This window comes from Oxyura jamaicensis, chromosome 4, assembly GCF_011077185.1.
Source record: "Oxyura jamaicensis isolate SHBP4307 breed ruddy duck chromosome 4, BPBGC_Ojam_1.0, whole genome shotgun sequence".
In the NCBI taxonomy this organism is placed as follows: Eukaryota; Metazoa; Chordata; class Aves; order Anseriformes; family Anatidae; genus Oxyura; species Oxyura jamaicensis.
The window spans coordinates 94,995,862-95,014,786 of NC_048896.1; the positions used below are offsets into that span (position 1 = coordinate 94,995,862).

The 18,925-nt window shown below is 46.1% G+C and overlaps 1 protein-coding gene across 11 annotated transcripts in view; it reads left to right on the forward strand.

Annotated features, from left to right (window-relative positions):
• Nucleotides 1-18,925, forward strand: part of EXOC6B (exocyst complex component 6B) — a 274,926-nt gene that overhangs the window by 197,306 nt on the left and 58,695 nt on the right. For all 11 annotated transcript variants that reach the window (XM_035324205.1, XM_035324197.1, XM_035324203.1 and 8 more), the window contains one exon: nt 10,433-10,506. In XM_035324205.1, coding sequence (XP_035180096.1) covers nt 10,433-10,506 — 74 coding nt within the window. The remainder of the gene's footprint in view (nt 1-10,432; nt 10,507-18,925) is intronic.

The window sequence follows — 18,925 nt, forward strand, 5'->3', positions numbered from 1 at the left end:
CTAAATGCTGCATTGATGCTTTCCAGATCATCCCTGCTTTTGGGGTATTTTTGAGTATTTTTAAGAAACGAGGAATTAAAGTGGGTAAAACATGAGGAGGGCTAACAGAAATCAGTCCACTTAACGATGGCTGTTTCAGAAAACAATAACTGGCTTGTGTTCGTAAGAAGCTCTGGTCCTCTCCTGACCTCAGCTGTTTGTCTTCTCTATCTGCTGCAGGGAGTTTTTTCCCAAAGCCTGCCCTTTTTGCAAAGTCACTGTTATGGCAAAGAGATGCCTTGTAAGCAAACTGCTTAAATCTATTTGCGTGTGAGCATCGCAGGTGCCAACCCCGTGGCTTGCGCTCAACCCTGCGCATTTTGGGTCATCCGGCTAACACCTGAGCGAGCTCTGAAATCCTGAGATTTCTCTCAGGTTGCTCATTCTCCCGCTGCCTGTAGGTGTTAACAGAATGCAGAACACAACTGACAGAACACCTCACTTCTCCCTGTTTTCATAATTTAATCCAAAGCAGGGCTTTTAGAGCAGATGAAGAGTTTTTAGGGAAGTTTAGTCCAAATACCCACCTTTTGGGCTTTGTTTTGATACGGAAATCGGGGTGTTCCCTGCTCAGACCGAGATAAGCCTGTTCCTTGCAGTCTCCTGAGCTGCTCTTTGCCCTGATGCTGCTCCTGTTAAGCCCTGCAGCAGGACGGTCCCAGCCTCAGTGGGAATGCTGCTGGAGCCCAAGTACTGGGAATTTGCTCTTCCTATCTCTGGTAACTCCATTTATTCAGGGAAACCACTTAGGGTGTTTCCATTATCACCTGGCTCTTAACAAAGATATTCTACCACCCTTTATAAAAGCCTCGCTAATTGTGTTCCAGCTAGACAGCACCAACAGGAGCTACTGTAGGCAGAATTTTATTTTCGAGAAAGGTGACCCAGTAAGATTTTGTGGTGTTTGTAGGGGGCATTTTTTAATAGCTGGCCATCTCCTTTTGCTAATTCATCGCAGCCTTGGCTGGGCAGCCTGGGAGAAGGATCGCTGTTTAATGAATCGGATCCAAAGTTTGCAGCTACATCACTTGTCTCGATGCAAGCAGGACCTTATTTTTCTTGCAGAAGCACCTTCAGCCCCAAGTTCTGCCCGCCTAATTTGTGTCCCATCAGCGTGTCGGGGCTGCACCGGCAGCAGCTGCGTTCTCAATCTGTGTCCGCACAGGGACGGTCTGTGGTGCTGAGAATAATAGGAAGCATTTGTCATCAGTAATAGTTTCCTTCTTTTTCTTTTGGCTGCAAACAGACTTGTGACCCTGCAGTTTTCCGCCCCACCGGTAACTTGGGTCACTAAGCAGCATCTCTTCCCTGAGAGCCCCCGGCGCTAAGTAAAACGGATGACATTTAGTATCGGGTTGAAGAGCCTGATTCCTTAAATTCCACGCGAGCTGGAGCAATTGTTCGGCGAGGAGCACTCAGACACTGAAGAGCAGGTGCCGCCAACCTGAGCAGCCGGGACGCGACCCGCTCCACCCGAGGTGCGTCGCAGGCGGGGACTGGAGACAGATGCCACGGCTGTAACCTTCCTATCCATCACTGTCACCCCGCTGCTGGCCGCAGAACGGGAAGCCCAGACAAAGTCTTTTCTTCCTTTTCGGGGGCAGGAATGCACTCGGCTGGCTTTGCTGACACCAGGAATGATTTTTTACTTCTGGTTTTGAGAAGCAGTGCATCGAGATTTGGCTTTCCAGAAGAATCGATCCACAGAGCAGACATATTCAGGAAATATGTTTCCATTTTCAAGGCTCTTTATTAATTTGTTTTCTAATTTGTGGGTGCAAATCCCACTGTCCTTATTACACTCGTTGTGTATGTGGCTTTTTATGCCTCCAGCCCTCTTCGTCTCCCCAGACGCCCCGGCCTTACCTAATTTAGCAGCTTTATCACGTACTTATCTTATTTAAATAGGGTTTTATAGCTGTTCTTATCATATTTAAATAGGATTTTATAGCCGTTCCGAGCACGTCCAGCGAGTTCTCTGGTATGGAAACTGGGCTTCGGAATTTCAGTCCCCGACTTTATTAGGCTTTTGTTTAAGCAGATTGTGAACACCAGAAGTATAAGCTGGTTAAGAGAGTGCTGAGAAAAGTTAATGAACAATTAGTTGTGTATTAGGCATGGTTTGAAGGTGATGCAGATAATTACCCTATATTGGAGTAGGTCTCATACACATGAGAAGAAAACGTGTTTCTGTACACGACAGATAGTAATTGCAGAGGTGAGAATGGTGATGGTTTAAGCTTAAGCCAAGCCACTGGTAAATTAATTCTTGAGACTAATTGGTTCCTAAAATAGCTTCTGATTTTTGGATTTGCTATCCCATCAGCATAACGAAGGGGGATGGCTGCAAAAGCAAGCCGCAGGCTAAGGTTTGGCTCCAGACACAGGCAAGCGCGGGTGGTGCTGAGGAGGAGCACAAGCTCGTGCGGGGACCCCTTGCCCGCACAATAAAGCCGTCCTCTGGAGCAATGTGCTCAGCAGTTTTTGGATAGCGTTTTGCACATTCAAAGCGCTGCACGCACAGCGTATTCATTTTATAACCTTCAAAAAGACAGTTTTTGGAGAAGCGGGGAGAAGTAGTAAATTAAATAAACACGAGGAGCCAAGCCCTGCATGTCTCGGTTGTGTGAGTAGTCCCATATACGTCAGCAGCACTTTAGTGTGAAAGAGGCAAGGAAAAACGAAGCTGCAAGATTGTAAAAATCCGATTAGGCTGGCTATGATGAGAGAAACGTGTGAAAAATGAGAACCGTTTTCCTGTGGCATTATTCCCCGGGGAAAGCTGTGGAAACCCCGTTGCAGGAGGTTCCTGTTGGACAAAGTACTCGAGGAGCTGCAGAGCAGCACTCCGGCAGGTTGGGGTGCCGGCGTGCTTTCTTCCAGGAAAAAGCTTTTGCCCAAGACGTGCGATCGAGGTTTGAAAGTCTTTTGGTGCAGCTTTACAAGTGATGTATGCATATGGACAGCACGGCTCGAGTCCAGGAAAGTGCAAAAGTCATTTTAAATTGTTTTCTGCTGGCCAGGTATTACTTGTAACTCTTGTTATTATTGCTTGGCTTTATATAGCTCCTTTTATGCAGTCAAGAGAGATTCTCTCACCTCTGATTTAAACCTAGAGTGAAATAAGGCACAGAGGTTAAATGAGTTGTCCAGAAAGACACAGTAGGACACGTCTCATTATGTCTCAATTTAGGAGCGAGTTCTGGCTCCAGCCCAACGAGCCAACTTGAAAGGAGGGGAAAAAAAGCAACTCTGGAGGGAAAAACAAAACAAAACAAAACAAAACAAAAAAACCTAACACCAATATTTCCATAAACTTGTACATAGAAGATGGGATACTTTTTTTTCAGAATAGGCATTTACTTTTTAAAAAGGGTTTGCTGTCTTCCAGCCTACGTCCACAACCCAGGATTTAACGATGCTTTCTGTAATGGCTCCGCGCCTTTTCGCCTCGGTTCCATACTCGGCTCTTTTTAGGACCTCCCGGTGCTGGTGTTTCTTTTTCCACATCTCCCGCAACTCAGAGGTAGTGGGAATCAAACGAAACGGCCCAGATTTGGAGATTACGACAGAAAGGGGAAAAAAAGAAAGGCGGCTGCTCTCGCTTGTACAAAAGTGTTTCACATCTATATAACTAATTCCAGCGGTGGTTGAGGCAGATTGTTTTTACAATTCTTAGGTCATAAAATAAGCAGTTCCATAATCTCTAAAGTCTTTTAACTGCTGCTTTATGAGAAATTAAAGGCGCCGTAAAATTATATTTAAAATTTCATTAAACTCCAAATTTTTGTTCAGCCCACTCATGGGTGTAGTCAATAAGAAGCCCAGACGTGTCAGCCAGTTTGAGGAATACTGAACCAAACACGAGAGCACGCCAGAATGTGCCTAGATGGGTCCCAGTGCAGCTGTTTACCACCTCATTCTTGGCTGCGTTATCTGGCCCCAAAACGTTTCTCACGCGGAAATCCCGTTATTTGGTCAATGCTCCGCCGTTTGCCCACGACGCCGTGGGCAGTCCTCTCGTGGCGAGCGTGGGCTGTCAGGGTTACAAGAGCTGCCTGCTCCTCTTTAGGCTGAGGGTACCGTGCCTGGTGCTAGAGGTGAGCGCTGCCTTTCTGAGGACAAATTCCCCAGTTTGGGGATTCTGCGCTGTGCACTCGCTGGGATGTGCCCTGCCACAACGCACCGGCCAAAGCCTGAGAAAGTTTGTGCTTTGGGGGAGAAAAGGGGACGTTGCAGTGAACAGATGGAGAGGCTTGAGGCGATCACACCAGCAGACAGATCTCCACTGATCTCTTCAGATCCTGCAATGCCTGGTGGTGGCATTTGTGGAGAGGACACCAAGAGCTTCTCTTGTCTTAGCGGCTTACAGCCCCAGTCAGGTTCCTCTCTGTGCTGCTTGGATATGTGGTTAAAAAGACAAGATAAATGCCCAAAAAGCAACGAAAGCTGCAGGTCCTCCTCGGACCCTGGGCCCGTACACAAGGCCCCGCTAACTTTGGCTGGCGGTTCTTACTGCCTGTGAGCTCCTCGGCCCTGGGACCTGGGATATCTCCAGATGAAGGACAGAAAACCACCTCCAGTTTGTTGTTGTGATGGTGTGAAAGACCACAGCTGAGGTTTGGGTGGTGGGTAGGAACTCGTTACACCGCAGTGCTGAGCTGCTGGTGAACTCTCCCTACTTGAGCACAGCACTCAGGTGATGTTTGCGTATCTGACTTGAGCAAACCATGGGAATCTGCATGCTGTCAGAGGCAAATGGACTTCTTTTCAGCCCCACTTACTTTGCCCTGAACTGATACCTTCTGCTTTCCTACACCATCTCTTACCATCACCTGATTTCTGCCTTACGTTCTCCGTTCGTCTGTCCTATAATCCAACACTTCATCTCCTTCAGCACTTTTTACCAGGATGCTTACTGGGATTTTCCCATAATTAAAGTCCTTTGCAACTCACTTTAGGAAGAGAGGATGCCTCTGCCCACACCTATTGAAATGAGACATTGAAAGTATGACCTGGATCCCTGCAAATCCACACCGTTCACTTCTCTTTTGAGCAAATGTAATGGGCCTCTCTGTGGGGTTGCTTGTCTGTTGGGTTTTAAAGAACTAGAATTGTCTAAAATATGTGGAAAGAAACTTAACAATGAGTTCAAAACCCCATTTCCTTAATACAGCTGGGTTTTATCTCCTTGCGGTGTGAACTAGATGAGACATTTTCAGGTTTGTTCTGCTACCACAGACAGCTGACATTTTTACTAGCTGGTCTCTGCTACTTTCCTCTTCACATTCACTAAGAACACTTCTTCGGTTTCAAGACCAAACTCAATTAATTGCTTTAGTTCAGGCAATTTTCAGAGCTCACTGTTGAACCATGCTATCCCCCAGCTTTGCACCCGCTTCCTCTTCCCCACCCAGCATGGACACCCACCCTATTGACACGTGACAAACTTTGCAGCTCAAATAAGCTCAAGGTGAGCGGTACTCAGTCCACTTTTCCTAGTATTGGTACTTTAGTGAAGCTCAGAACTTTGTATCTGGCAAGCAACATCCACTGCACGCCTTGGGTCTTGGGTTTGGGAAGCTGTATAGATCTGTAACTTGATTCTGTAGACCTATCCTGTAGATCAGCAGATACCAATTTTCTTTGCACACATTTCACACAATTTCATCTGAAAATAGCCATTTCTCACTTGAAAACATCTGGTGGCCCCATCAGCAGACCAGCAGAGCTCCTTGACCACCCTTTTCTAGGCTCTGATGGAACTCCAGGCTCATTTGTTCCATCAGACGAACAAATGCCAATGATAGAGTCTTTTTATGCAATTTGATGCTGTTCTCTGTATTTTGGATGACTCTTCCCTCTCTCTGCAGCTCTCTAGAATATCATAGGTGGGGATGAGCTTTGCTAATTTGTCTTTTAATGGGGAACATTATCAAAGCAGGGCTGTATGGGAATGGTGTGGCAGGAGGTATAGATCAGAGGCAATTAAGCTCAGCAGAGGTTGTGAAGAGAACAGGATGACTTCTGCCAAGACAACCTTCCTTCTGCTCTTCTTGCCTACTTTCCTACCTATCGTTGCCCTCCTTTTTTGCCTTGTGAGCTTCTCCAGAGTCCATGCAAAAATCTGTTCTTCAACTTGAGTATCCTGAAGGTGTCATTTTGTGCCTCTGGGTGAGGAGCAAGATGTCCTGTTGTGTGACTTCTCTAAGGTGGTCTTCCAAGAGTTTGTGTAAGGACAATGGCTTTGAGACCTAGATTATTCATCAGGGAAGATGGATGTGGTCGTTTCACCTAATGGAAAAACTTGTTTGCTAGAGATGCAACCGCAAGTGGATGTTTCAGATTTCCCTCAAGAGGAGCTGCTATAACCTTGAGCCGGCAGGTCTGTCATCATAAATTCTGGTGGTGTCATGTCATTTAGAGAAAATGTTGCCTCAGACTGATCTTCTGAGGAATTAGCCAGGTGTGTTTATTTTAACCACACAATATGTATAAGACCCCGTCCCTATGCGTACAGCTGTGTACAGTTTACAGAAAGAGATTCCTCCAGTTCTGTATAATTAATTTACAGTGGATGTCTCTTTTCTTGCGTGCGTTTGAACTCTTTATTCTTTGTTCATTGTAAAGGGCTTAACGGTTCCTGTTCCTTGATTCTTTCATTGGTGAAAAGTTTTGGAAGAGAGGTTAGAGTCCCTCTGTGACCTGCCCTGGGTGGCCCAGGCCTGTAGACCTTGCAAAGACATTACTTTTTTGGCCTGAACACAAGTCTCTCAAACCTTTAGCCTGGCTAAATGCTTTGTACAAACAGGCGCATACTGATCTGCTCTATTCTCTTGTAATTTTCTGCTCAAGGGGCTGTACTGTAGGTGGCTTGCAATGTTTGCCACTTGCCTTGGTAGTGGAGAAAGTACAATAAATGAATCCGACAGTACCGAGGCCAGCACTGTGCTTGGTTGTTCTGAGAAAATTATCCTGAAATCTGGTTGAAGAGATTAAAACCAAGAAGAACTGGCTGTGTCTTTCCTCTAAAGCTCTGTTCTCTTCTTTGTTTCTTTTTCTCTTTAAGACATTGTTCATTTCTCCTTCCAAAATAAGTTTGTGGCATTGGTATGTAAAATGTGACCTATGATTACAGAAGGTACAGCTATTTTTGTAACAACCATGGGGTGAAGCACTGCATTCATTCCTCTTCTGGCTCCTTACAGTCAATTGCTGCAGCAGCTTTCTCGTATCGTATAAGCCGTATTCTTGATCTAATTTCTCCTGTAATACAAGTAATATGATCTCATATGTCATTTCACTTCTTGGGTATCAAGTGCGTTGTTAATACCGCAGAGACTCCAATCCGTTCTTTTTATGGGAATTACTGTTCAAGCAAATGTTGGTTCATAAAGAGCGTGTTCAATGTGCTACCATTGTTGTAATGGGCAGTGTTAAAGGGCAATATTGCTCCATAACTCCCCTGGCGTTGCTCCCCAAAGGTTGCTTACCAGGACACAGCTGAGGGTGAGCTGCTGACTAGCAGCCATGGCTCGGGATAAAATCCATCTCGGATCGCTCGTGAGCAGATGACAATAGTGACAAATTCACGAGTCTTGTGAAAACATTCAGGACCCATTCACAGGCATTTTCTCATGAGTATTTGAAATTCATGCTTTCGGGAAGATCTTAAATTTCACAACTCCATGTGTGCTTCTAAATAGATTCCTAGCAGCTGTGAAACCCTTACATCTAAAATAGAAAGTTCTTTTCAGTGCAGTCCTTTCGGGGCTGCTCTTTTCCAGTGTTGCTTAAAATATAATTAGTAACATGATGTGACCCCATCTTTAGAGTGTAGGACCTAACAGCTCAGCCAGTTTGTTGGGTACGTCAAAGTAAGGACATCAGTGGCTCGGAGCAGCCCAGGGCAGGTTCACCTCGCAAGAAGCAGCTCAAAGGCTATTTCACACATCTACAAGTTTTTAGCTTCTCAGGTACGTGCTTTTTCAACGTGGGGGTGTTTTAGGCTTGATGTGGCTTTGGGGATAATTTTTCCAGATGAGACAGTGGGGCGTACAGCGAATGTGTAAAGATGATTTATCCCTTGCAGATCAGATTCAGAAAGCTTGTGTTAGCCCTGCCTTGCGTGTGTGTGCGCTGGTTCAGGCAAGCTACACCCAAGTTTTGCAGCAAACGTACATTAAGATGACTATGCAGTTACAATTAATTAAAACAGTTTTTGAGGGTTAAATATGAATTCACTTGGGACTATTTGCAGCCTAAATATTGCAGTACTGGTCAGTGAAACTGGCTGGAAGCTGAACAGACCCTACCTCTGTCCGGTCCCATCCCATGGAAAAGTGACAAGAAGTCCATAGACACAACAGTGGATGGGTTCTCCTGGCTTTGATTCCTGCTTTTGCTTTTCAACATCTAAATGTTAACATACTTTTTCTATTTTTTTTGTTATTATCAGTTTCTAATGGAAGCACTGGATACAAATAATGACTAAAGCCGTGTTTGTTAGCCAGTGTTTAGATTTTGTAACAAAACAACTTTGCTTTGACTTTGCGAAGAGAAGCAGTCTTCTGTTTTATTGTCCTGCAGCAGTTGTCACTTGAGTGATCGCTGCGAAGATGAGTGATCGTTTCAGTCGTGGGGCTCTTCTGGCATCTGCACACATTAAAAAGCAAAGCTGTGAATGTCTGAAAAGTGGCTGCTGTGCCCCTGCAGCTGTGCCCTCTGTCTGTATTGAAGGATGTTCTCCATCCCAAGATTTTAATGGAAGGTGGAGCCAGAAAGCCGACAAATAACCCCTCTCCGATTTCCAGAAATAAGGCAGTTCAGGAGCAGGTCTGAATCCCAACTTTCTAATTTATTACTCTGCCCTTGTTAAAGCCACGGGGGCTGCTTATATGACTGGGCTGCTATAAGTCTTTAGAAATAGGTCTGTAATGATTTCTTTGCCTTCTTTGTGACATTTGCTTGAAAATGAGGTAACTTTTGAAAGAAGCATTCAAGAAATGGCTTGAAATGGCTTAGGGTATAAGGACGGGACAAACTATGACCACTAGTACCTTTGTGCAGTCATGGAGAGAGAAGGGAAAATCCAAATTTCTTATTGCCGAGCCTTCTTTATTCCTTAGTTTTCCAGAAATTCTGGAGGGTTTGGAGGATTCCTTTACGGTGAAAACCAGAATGGTTGAGCAATAGTAGACTTTGACGTTATGCAATGTAGAAATACGTAGGTTGTTATATATTTCCCTTCTCTTGTTCTTTTCTGCCATCACGCTCTGCTGCATCTCATGAAAACTCTCCGTTCCAGCACGCAACATCTTCAGAGACTGCAGGAGCAGCAAAACTCTGCCAAGGGTGGAAACTCCCTCTTGAGTCTTTCATGATGTTGAGTTGTGGCTTCACAAATTAGGTCCCCTTGGTGATGAAAAGTTGCATGGAGCGCAGAGATAAAGCCATTATTTCTGTAGCTAAAGAGGGTGAAAACTAAGTGAAGTTGGGCAAAATCAACCTTGGACGCATCTTCAAAAGGCGCACTTGAATATGTGCAGTCATTGGCTTCATGAGCGCTACCAAGTAAAAGCTGTTAAATGGCATGGAAGAACTAAGGTCCTCTAACATGTATTTGTTAAAGTCCCCCTTGGTGGCTTTAGACTTGATTTAAATAATGAATTAGAAGACAAATAAATGACTTAAGTATGACATTTTGGCCAGATTACATTGGAAGGAGGTAAATGTGGCCTTGAAAATATTCTCTTTGCTTTAGAAGACAATGTTATTCAGTTGTCAGATGTCTTCATCCAAAATAAATAAATATGCCACATAATGGCCGCGATTCTTCCCATTTCGGGTGACTGTATGCTGGCAATAGCGCTCCATACCAGATAATGCAAATAATCTGCTGCCGAATAATTAATGATGCGGCTGGGCATATTTTTTTGATGAATGCTTATGGAGCCTGGTGACAGGCGTGAAATTAGAAAATTCCTTCAGCGCCCTAAAATATAAATAGCTTTCGGAACTGAAAAGAGTTTCACAGCTGAAGATTTTATTGTGTTGAGAGGAAAAACTTTTCCACCCCCATCCCCCCCTTTCTTCTCGGCGAGTTGTTTGTCCATTCACAAAACAAATACTCTGAAGCCCAGTACGGCTCATGGGAATAAATTTCAGGTCGAATTAGTACAGTTTCCTTGCTGTCAGGACGGTGGAATTAATGGTGTTTTGATGACACGAATTTTGAAGGGCGAACAAAGAAGCTGAAGGGAGGGAGACATGACTCCTTAGAAGTGCGGTCCTCCTCTCCCCCAGCCTCTCTTGTCTTCCCTGTCATCCGTCTGCCAATCTCCCTGTCCATGGTTAGTTAAAGGCGCTTTTTATCCTCTTTTCTTTCCCACAGAGTTTGCCAGATCCGGCCCAGTGCCTGGGTTCCAAGGGGACACGCTGCAGTTGGCCTTCATCGACTTGAGACAAGTAAGTCTTTGTGTTTTTGTTTTTTGTTTTTCTTTTAAGATGTGTGACTGAAGACCATCAGGTCTTAAGGAAAGGGAGAGGAGGGGAAACGGCGTTGGTGATTTACGCCAGAGACCTATATTTCCCCCCCCAGGCGCTCCCCCGCCTCCCCGCACTCGGAGCCACCTCCTTGTTTAGCGCTCCGGGGTCCTGGAGATGGTGGAGGTGAAAAGGGCTGGTGGTATGGGGCCAGAAAGAAAGCCGCGCCTGACCCGGGCCGATGAGGCCATTGTGCTCCCGTTGGCTTCCGCGGCCATGGCAAAAAGATAACTCCGCGACTCCGCCGGCTGACGCGAAGCAGGTGTTGCTAACAGAGAGAGCACTGATGCAGAGACCGCCTGCCTCGAGCACTTTTGTTCACAGATAATGCCCGGAGGGGCGTTTTGCGAGGGCGAAGGAATTTGCATTCCGGTTTGTGTGGGGAGGGTGTGCGCGGGGCGCGTTTGTGTCTGTCTTTGGCCCTGCTCCCCCGCCCCGGTCCCCTCTTCGCAGATGGTCCCCAACCCTGAATGACAAAGTGGCTGTTGGAGAAGACGATCGTGCTCCACCCATCGGTGCCCACCTCTCAAGGGGCCCCGTTAGAGCCAACTTGACCATAGCAGGTACTGAGGCATTCGTAGGGCTTGGCAAGCCAGTTGAGGGAAAGGGGCCATGCTAGCGAGTCATTTGTTAGCGGTAGAAATGGGCATTATTGATATACTAGGCTGGGGGGAAAAAGTGAGGTGGTCCTGTCATCTCTTGGCACCGAAGATGGATGGGTTGGATAGAAAGTCTGAATGAAGTAAGACTCAATGACTGATGCTTCTCTCCTATTAAAACAATCTTTTTTTGTCTGTTAAACCCCCCTGGCTTTGTCCCTCCTGCCATCATGATGCAGTGCCTCTTGTTTTCAGGGTTGACGTAGTTTGCATTCTGAAAACTTTCGGGTGCCGAGGGTATTTCTTAAATCTGCATAATCCCTTGTATCGATGATCTCCTTACCACTGTGACTCTGATTCATGCTGGAGCCGCTTTTAACCCGTAAGGGTTTGAGAACTTCTCTGCATCCAATTGATGTGCGGAGCAATCTGTCATGCAATGACACTTCTGCAGAGCAGCAATAAGTTTAATAACACCGAGACGCCGAGTGGTCGCGTTGCGTACTCGGACCCGTGAGCAACTGCCAAATCTCTTCACAGAATGGTCAGAACAGCTACATGGAAAAGGTGTGTGGTATCACCGCTACGTGTTGACACTTTTATCTTCATTAGCTTCTTGGCACTTTGTTGACTGCAATACGCAATGCACTTGCAACCTCCTGGGTATAAGGAAATGTGGAGGCTTTTTGGTTCTTTTCCAAGCACGAAGACGTGAATGCAGGGATTTTGAAGAGGAAAGCTGTGGCTTTTTGAAGAATGAAATGCCTTAAAAATGCGCTGTGAGGTTCAGCTGCTTCGAGCCAGTGCATTAGCAGGAGACAGGGATATGTGAAATGTTTGTATGGTTCATAGCTGCAAAACGCAGCCAAATGAATTCAGCGTGAGTGAGGAGAAGGCTGAACAGTAGCCCTCGACAATTCTTCCTCCTCTGTCAAATGTTCTTTGTACAGAACATTTTCTTCTTTGTTTTGGAAGGCACTCCCACCTTTTCCTTGCATTTGAAAATAATAGCTTTTCTTAATGTTGCGAGGACAAAAGGGAAATGCTCTGGCCTGTTGAGTGTCAGGTGAGAACAGGCAGACCTAGATTTCTTCTGGATAGCAAGTATTGTACAGAAAACAGACAACAACTTGTCGCACCGAGCAGAGCAGAGTAGTCCACTGATCCCCGGTTTATTGAGATTAGCGACCACATGAAAAGATGAGAGCTCCCTGCTTCTCGATGCCCTGATCCCATGACATGTAATGTGCCACCAGACTTTGTGTGAAGCTCCTTTGGCTGCTCTGGGGCTGTCACAAGCCAAATGTTTCCACCACCATGGCACTTCTTGTCGGACCAAGGCTCCGGCTGCCACACCTGGGAGCTGGAGAGAGCTGGAAGGGTGGATGGATGAAGGTACAGCAAAGAGAGGTCTTTCTTTTTTTTTATCTTTCATTTATTTTTTATTTGTTCTTTTTAGGCATGGCGTTCTTTCTCGTTCAAGCCGCTGAATGTTAACGCCATGTTGACATAAAGTGACGAACAGGAAAAAGTTACCACCTGACAGCGTTTGTGTGTCTGGCTGTTTTCCTTTGCCTGGGAAGGAACTCCTGCACGGCTGCTGGGAGGGCGTTTCCAACCTGACATCCAGACAGACTTTTCAAAAGGTTAAAAGTAATTTCGGGTTTATGTTACAGGTAGCTTTGTACCTACCTTGGAGCTGTCCTGTCAATTAGCGTGGTTTTGCATGAGCAGGCAGAAGCAGTCCAGCTTTGCTGTGTAGGGAGGAAAAAATGACTGAGCAAAAAATGCACAAAGTAGCGAAATTAAAGAGATTTCCCCCTCCCTTCCCAGCACATTTCAGTACTGGCAACCTTGAGCTGCTAAAAAGCACTTCTAGATAAGAGAAAAAAATTCAAAGTATTGTAGGATTAAGTTACTTTAAAACCAAAATGAATTCTTAGAACAATAAAATGTAAAATGGTAGAAGAACGCAGCGATTGGCTTTGTCTCTCAAATACAGATCTGTGCAATGGAAAGTAGATTTATTAAAATGTTGTTGTCTAGGAGCACCAGAGTTCGTCCTTGCTCAGTGCAGCAGACTCAAATGTAAGATCCCTCTGCACAAACGAAACCTTGATTCTCCTGTTGTGCTCATGGAAGCTGGGAGAAATCCCATCACTGCATGGTAAAGAGGAGAAGAGTCAAGCCCAGAGAATCAGAATTACAATTCTGAGCAGACAGTAATTTAAAAAGTGACTTTTCTTCCCATCCTGGGACAATTCTAAATCCATAAGTGCCTTTAATGAAGTGATAAAGGAAACCGAGTTGCATCTCAAATCCCTTTGTAAGAGCCCTTTTATAACCAGTGTCTGACAGTGCTACTCAAATATTTAAGGCTTTACAAGGAAGCAATAGTTACTTTTCCCCTTCAAGTTTAAACCTTGCTCACATGTGCTCCTTGCTGTTTGCTGGAAATCTGACATAAATTTGGTTCCATAAATAACCTTGCTAAAATATGAAGGGCGCCTCAATAATCTGCTCTGCCGCATCTTTCTTTCAAAAGTGACTTGAGCACCGGGGTCCAAATCCCGCTGCAGGTCCCAGTGCCACCGAGGAGCTCCAGGGGACTTCGGATGAGCCCGAGCCTGCACATGCAATAAGTTCACTGTGCTCTCCGCAGCTTCTGGCCAGCTGGAAGTGTTTTAGCTTTTCATTTTCGTGGGTTTATTATAAGCAAGATGGTTGAAGAGGAAGGTTTTATGTTTGTCTGTGAAGTCGCTGCAATCCTCAGCCATGCTGATCTCTCCTAGAAGCCAGATCGACGCTCGTGGCTGCCCGCCAAGGAAAATCTGTCTCCAGCACTCGAAGAATTTCACTCTGGGCTCTAGCGAGGGAATGTCTTAGCTGGATTAGAGCTCCTTACTGGAGGCCTCTCCGTCTGTCCAGCGGATTATAAATCCTGTGTGTCGAATTTCCACTGGAAGTGCAAACTTTCCGCATCAGGGGCGATTTGGAGAAGCGCAGCCAGGAGCCCTTCTTTCTGGAGGCTCACGGGTGCGCGAGGGATGAGGGCCGTGAGGTTCCCCTCTTCTACTCCATCGTTCCGCTGTGTAGCTTACTGGTTATAACTGGACGGTGCTTACGAATTTGCGCACCAGCTTTCCAAACGCCGTCGGTGAGGTAAGATAGGCAAACACTATCTTTGGGTGTGTAACAGCTGTTCTGCTTACCGCCTGTCAAATAGCAAACATTTTATGTGCTCTTTTTACTGTGTTTGAAAGCCAGTTGTGGTTACTGTGGGTTTGTGTTGGACGCCGGCCAGCTGCGTAATGAGAGGTCTCCGTCTGATGCATTAATTTTTCCTCTGATAGAGATGCTTAATAAAAGAGCGTTCCCCTCCAGAACAGAATTCCCTTCTGTCCCTGTTCTGTGCCCCATTTGTCTTCCCCTCATACAAATCTTTTCCGCATTGTTCGCATAGTTACCGGAGGGTTTTTTTTTTTGCTTGTTTAGAAGACATGAAATAAAAAGTTAGGCAGGAACTTTCAGCCTTACGAAATGTGCACTTGTTCTATCTTAATTTCCCCCAGCGACTTCTGAATCTTCTGGCCCACTTTGGCCACGTTTGGTTGGTGGACTTCAAAGGTCCAACTCCCTTAGAAAGTTCTGTGAAAATACGAGGCAGGATATTGGAGAAAAGCTGCAGGGTGACCTCATCCCTTAGACATCAGAGAATTCACCGCGTAGCTCAGGCTTGAGAGACACCAAGGGGAGATCTGGATTTCTCGGTTCTGCGCTCGTTTTTAAGGAACTGCAAGAGTGAACGTTGCATTGAAAGACAGGGTAATGCTGGTATTTGTGGATATCTAGCTTAGCCTCATCTATCAGATGATAAGTGGGGTTCTTAAGACTCCGTTTGACTTGGCTGTTGGCTGCTTTAAAGGCTCTGGAAGCTCAGAGTTGTGCAAGGTGAGCCTGTATTGAGGGAGGTGTAGTTCTATCTTCTGCTACTTTATGGTCCACCGCTTCAGTAACCAGTCCCAAACACGGTGGCTGAGGGGAAGCCCTTGCAAATTTGGGCTGAAGGGCCAAGGCCGGATGGGTATGTGCCTTGAGATGACACTACAAGGCTCTCTGCTCTGAAGCAGTTCAATGGTGGGAAGATGGAGAAAGTCCCTCCAAGAGTTTCAAGGCAGCATCCAGGCCACCTGCAGGTTTGTTCCCACTAGGCAGGAAGCCCTGGATTGCTGGGTTGTGTTTTTTTTTTTAACTTATTTTTGTATTTTGCAATTAGATGTGGATTTCCTGCCCTGTGAAGTCTAAGGAGATATCTGAAGAGCAGCGTGCAAGCAGGACATTGGGTGAACCTTGGAGCCAGCCCTGAGCCTGCTGAGATAGGGACTGCCAGTCCCACGAGAGTGCAGTGGTGTGGAGAGAGGTTCGTTAGGTGTAAAACTGGTTTGGCTAAGTTTTCCCCACTTGTTTTGCTGGTAGATGCAATGGAAGTTGGAAATCGTATTAGAGGGAGGATCAATTAAGTTAAACATCTCAGCAAGATGTCTCTCCTTCACAAGTACTTGCTTGCGTCTTTGAAGCGCGGGTTTCTGTCGTAAGAGCAGTTGCAGACGGAGTAGCTGCAGCTTTAATCGTTGGATGCAGCAAGGCAGAGATGAAAAGGTGACTCACTGGTTTCATCTAATCTACTTCCTTGACAGTTGCTTTTTTTCCATCTCCAAAGCGTTCTGTAGGCTGCCAGCCTCCTGGCCCACTACCTCGCCCGTCTTTGTCCTTGCCGCTTGCCTGGTTCACACGAACACCCATCGCACGGCTCTGGTTGAGGACTGCATCGCGGGGGATCTACACCCTACTTTTCTGAGGAGCACTCTTCTACATCTTGGTTTCTGGTCATCTCTAGTGCCCAGTGCCCTTTCACCAACCCTCGGGTAGAAGAAACCATCTGCATTTTACATCTCACTTAACTTACAGTCTCCCCTCTCCTTTTAACTGCACCCTCTCTCGGTTTTACCCTGCATTCTGTCCTTCCCTAACAGCACGTGCTTTAATTATTTAACCATTGCTCCATGGCCTCAGCACCCTGTTCTCTCCAGCTCAGCTCTCTGCAGCACTGTGCTGGCTCTCGGGAGCCATCCTGCGTGTGCCCTGCCTGGAGCTGCCTTCCAAGCGGTGTCAAGCGAGATGTTGGGTTCTGTTAATCTTTCATTGCGAATGTCATCTCGTTCCTGGGCAGTAAGGAAACGAGGTGTGAAGACACATGTTCCAGTTGCAGCCTTAATTCTTAATTACCCGTCGGTGATGGGTTTGAGCTAGTTTGATCATTACCCTCAAATGCAGGTTTTTGCTGTTCAGATCATATCTCTAGGCTGTTAATTACTTTTGCTGCTCCTCTCCGAATTCCCTCCGCAGATTGGTATCTTCAGATAATGCATCAACCATTATTAATCACGTTCATTACGGCAGTGCCTACAGGCCAACTCAGAACTGCCCATGTTGCTGCTTCTTGTGCAAACACGAAGATCTCAAGAGTCTAAACAGATGAGGGAGAGCAGAAGGGGCAGGCTAAATGCATCTGACTTGGAGCCGAGCACACTGCTGCCGATGAAATGGTATTTTGTTTAGTAATACCCATGACTGTGATAAATGCTTATCCAGGCATCCAGAAGCCGTAGCCACATCAGCTTCTCAGAAGTGGAGATACCATCGCCTTCATCCTCTGTCACACCTCTCTCCTTACACAGGCTCAAATTAGGCTGGTTTTTCTAAATGCCAAATTGCCTCTGGAAACCAATTTCAAAACTGTAGTCTGCTGTTAATTTATGGTGGGCCTCAGTGCTGTCCAGGCTGCTTCAGCATCATGCTGCGTTTCCTCTCAAAAGTTACCTGCATGGGGTAATAAAATGATACTGCTAACAAAACAAGGCTCGTACACTAGCTTGATCTCTCAAGAAATGCCTGGGTTTGTTTTCCAAATCCGTATTTGAAATGAAATCGTTTGGTTTTGAAAATGTTTGCTGTCATCACCTGGTGGAAAGAAGCAGTTTGCGTGCAGTCACTGATTTATTAAGGCCCATTTAAAACCTGGTGAAGTTAACGTACCCGTACTGTATGAGTCGCATGCTCTCTGCAAGGTGGAGCTGGCCAGGTCCTTGAGTTCGGGTTATCTGGAAGCCGGAGAGGTGAAAGAAAGCTGCTATGGTGAGACGTAGTACCTGTTCCACTTGTGAGCAAGGCGTGACCATAGCTTCAGCCCCTGATCTGTGGGAATTCACACAAGTACGTGGCATCTCTTGCTGTGTCACCGCTTGCGCTCCAAATCCCTTTCCATTTCCACTCGTCAGGGTGTTCGGGTGTTTGTGCCCATCCCTCCTTGTCCTCATATCTCCCTTACCCTAGGAAATTTGGAAGGGGTGAAGAAACAGAAAGATAAGATGAATGGGATGACTCAAAAACCCAAAAGCTAACAAACAAACCCCCACAGACGTTTCATTCTGGGCCTTTTTTTCTTTAATCTTGCTTCGTGCTGTGATCCTTCCTGGCTGTTAGCACCTTCCACTTTAACCTCCGCTGGTAGCACCTCGGGGAGCAAAGTGCTGTCTTTTTTTCTGGCAACCACTTGGACCTTGATTAAAATCTCTCTCAGAGCAGTTAGGACACAGCTAAGAAGGAAGGAGATGGTTTGTAGGATGTGGTGCTACCTCCTGAAGCTCCAGCTGGACACCAGCACGTGGACATTTCCTGCAGCTCCGGTGCTGCCCGGTGCATCCAGAGCAGGCATCAGGAAGGGTGATCCGTACTGGGGACCCAACACAGGTGACACAGAGGCATTTCTTTGTCCACTCCGGTCCATCCTTGTGTGCATGGCCATGGAGATGTGCTCAGACCTGGATCTTTGGGCAGGCATTGCCCGGGGAACTGTGCGAGAATCCCCTGGGCTGCAGCTAACCCGCCGCACGAGGACCGGGGAGGACGTTCCAGTGGCTTGGCCAAACCACTGTTTTTCTTGCTTGTTAGGCTCAGGGTATGTTTTTTTTCTTAGTGCCTAAAACCCACCAGTATTTGAAAAGGGCACATTAAGTAATTTATTTATTTTTGAATCAGTGTTAAATGTCTGACTCACAAAGGAAGGCTGGTTCAAAGTTTGTGCTGAAAATCCGGGCTGCTGCTCGCTGGGCTCTGCAGAGGGGGAATGCGGAGAGGGAAAGACGCACAAAGGCATGAGCTCAGAGTGGATTTAGAGCCTTAACTCTGATTTTTCTTGCTTTGGTGAGTTTCAGCTAGTCTTAATGTTACTTTAAACATACCCTTTTGTAGTTCAATTATATTAAAATCACACAGAGCCCTAGTCCGTTCGGCTGCTCCAGCTCCGTCAGAATCCATCACTCTTGATCCAGGAAGGATGTATTGGCATGCTGAGGAATTAAAGAGCCTGGACGCTCCCCAGAGCCTTCAAACATAAAATCTAGAGTGCAAACATATTCTGTTAGCACTTCTCTTACGCGGAAAGCACTGCCTGGGTTTCTTTCGTTAGTGCATGGCAATGGAAATTGTGGGGTCTGTCGACACTTTGCAGAGTGGAACAATAAAAACAAAAACAAAAAGCAATCAGATCCCCTTTCATGCCGAGATTCTTGGACAGAAGAAAGAAGAGGAGGAAATGAGATGTTTTAAAGAGAGGGATGCATTTTGATAGGTCCTGGTTGCGCATGAAATTCCTTGAGCTGCCATGCGAACAGAACACCTGG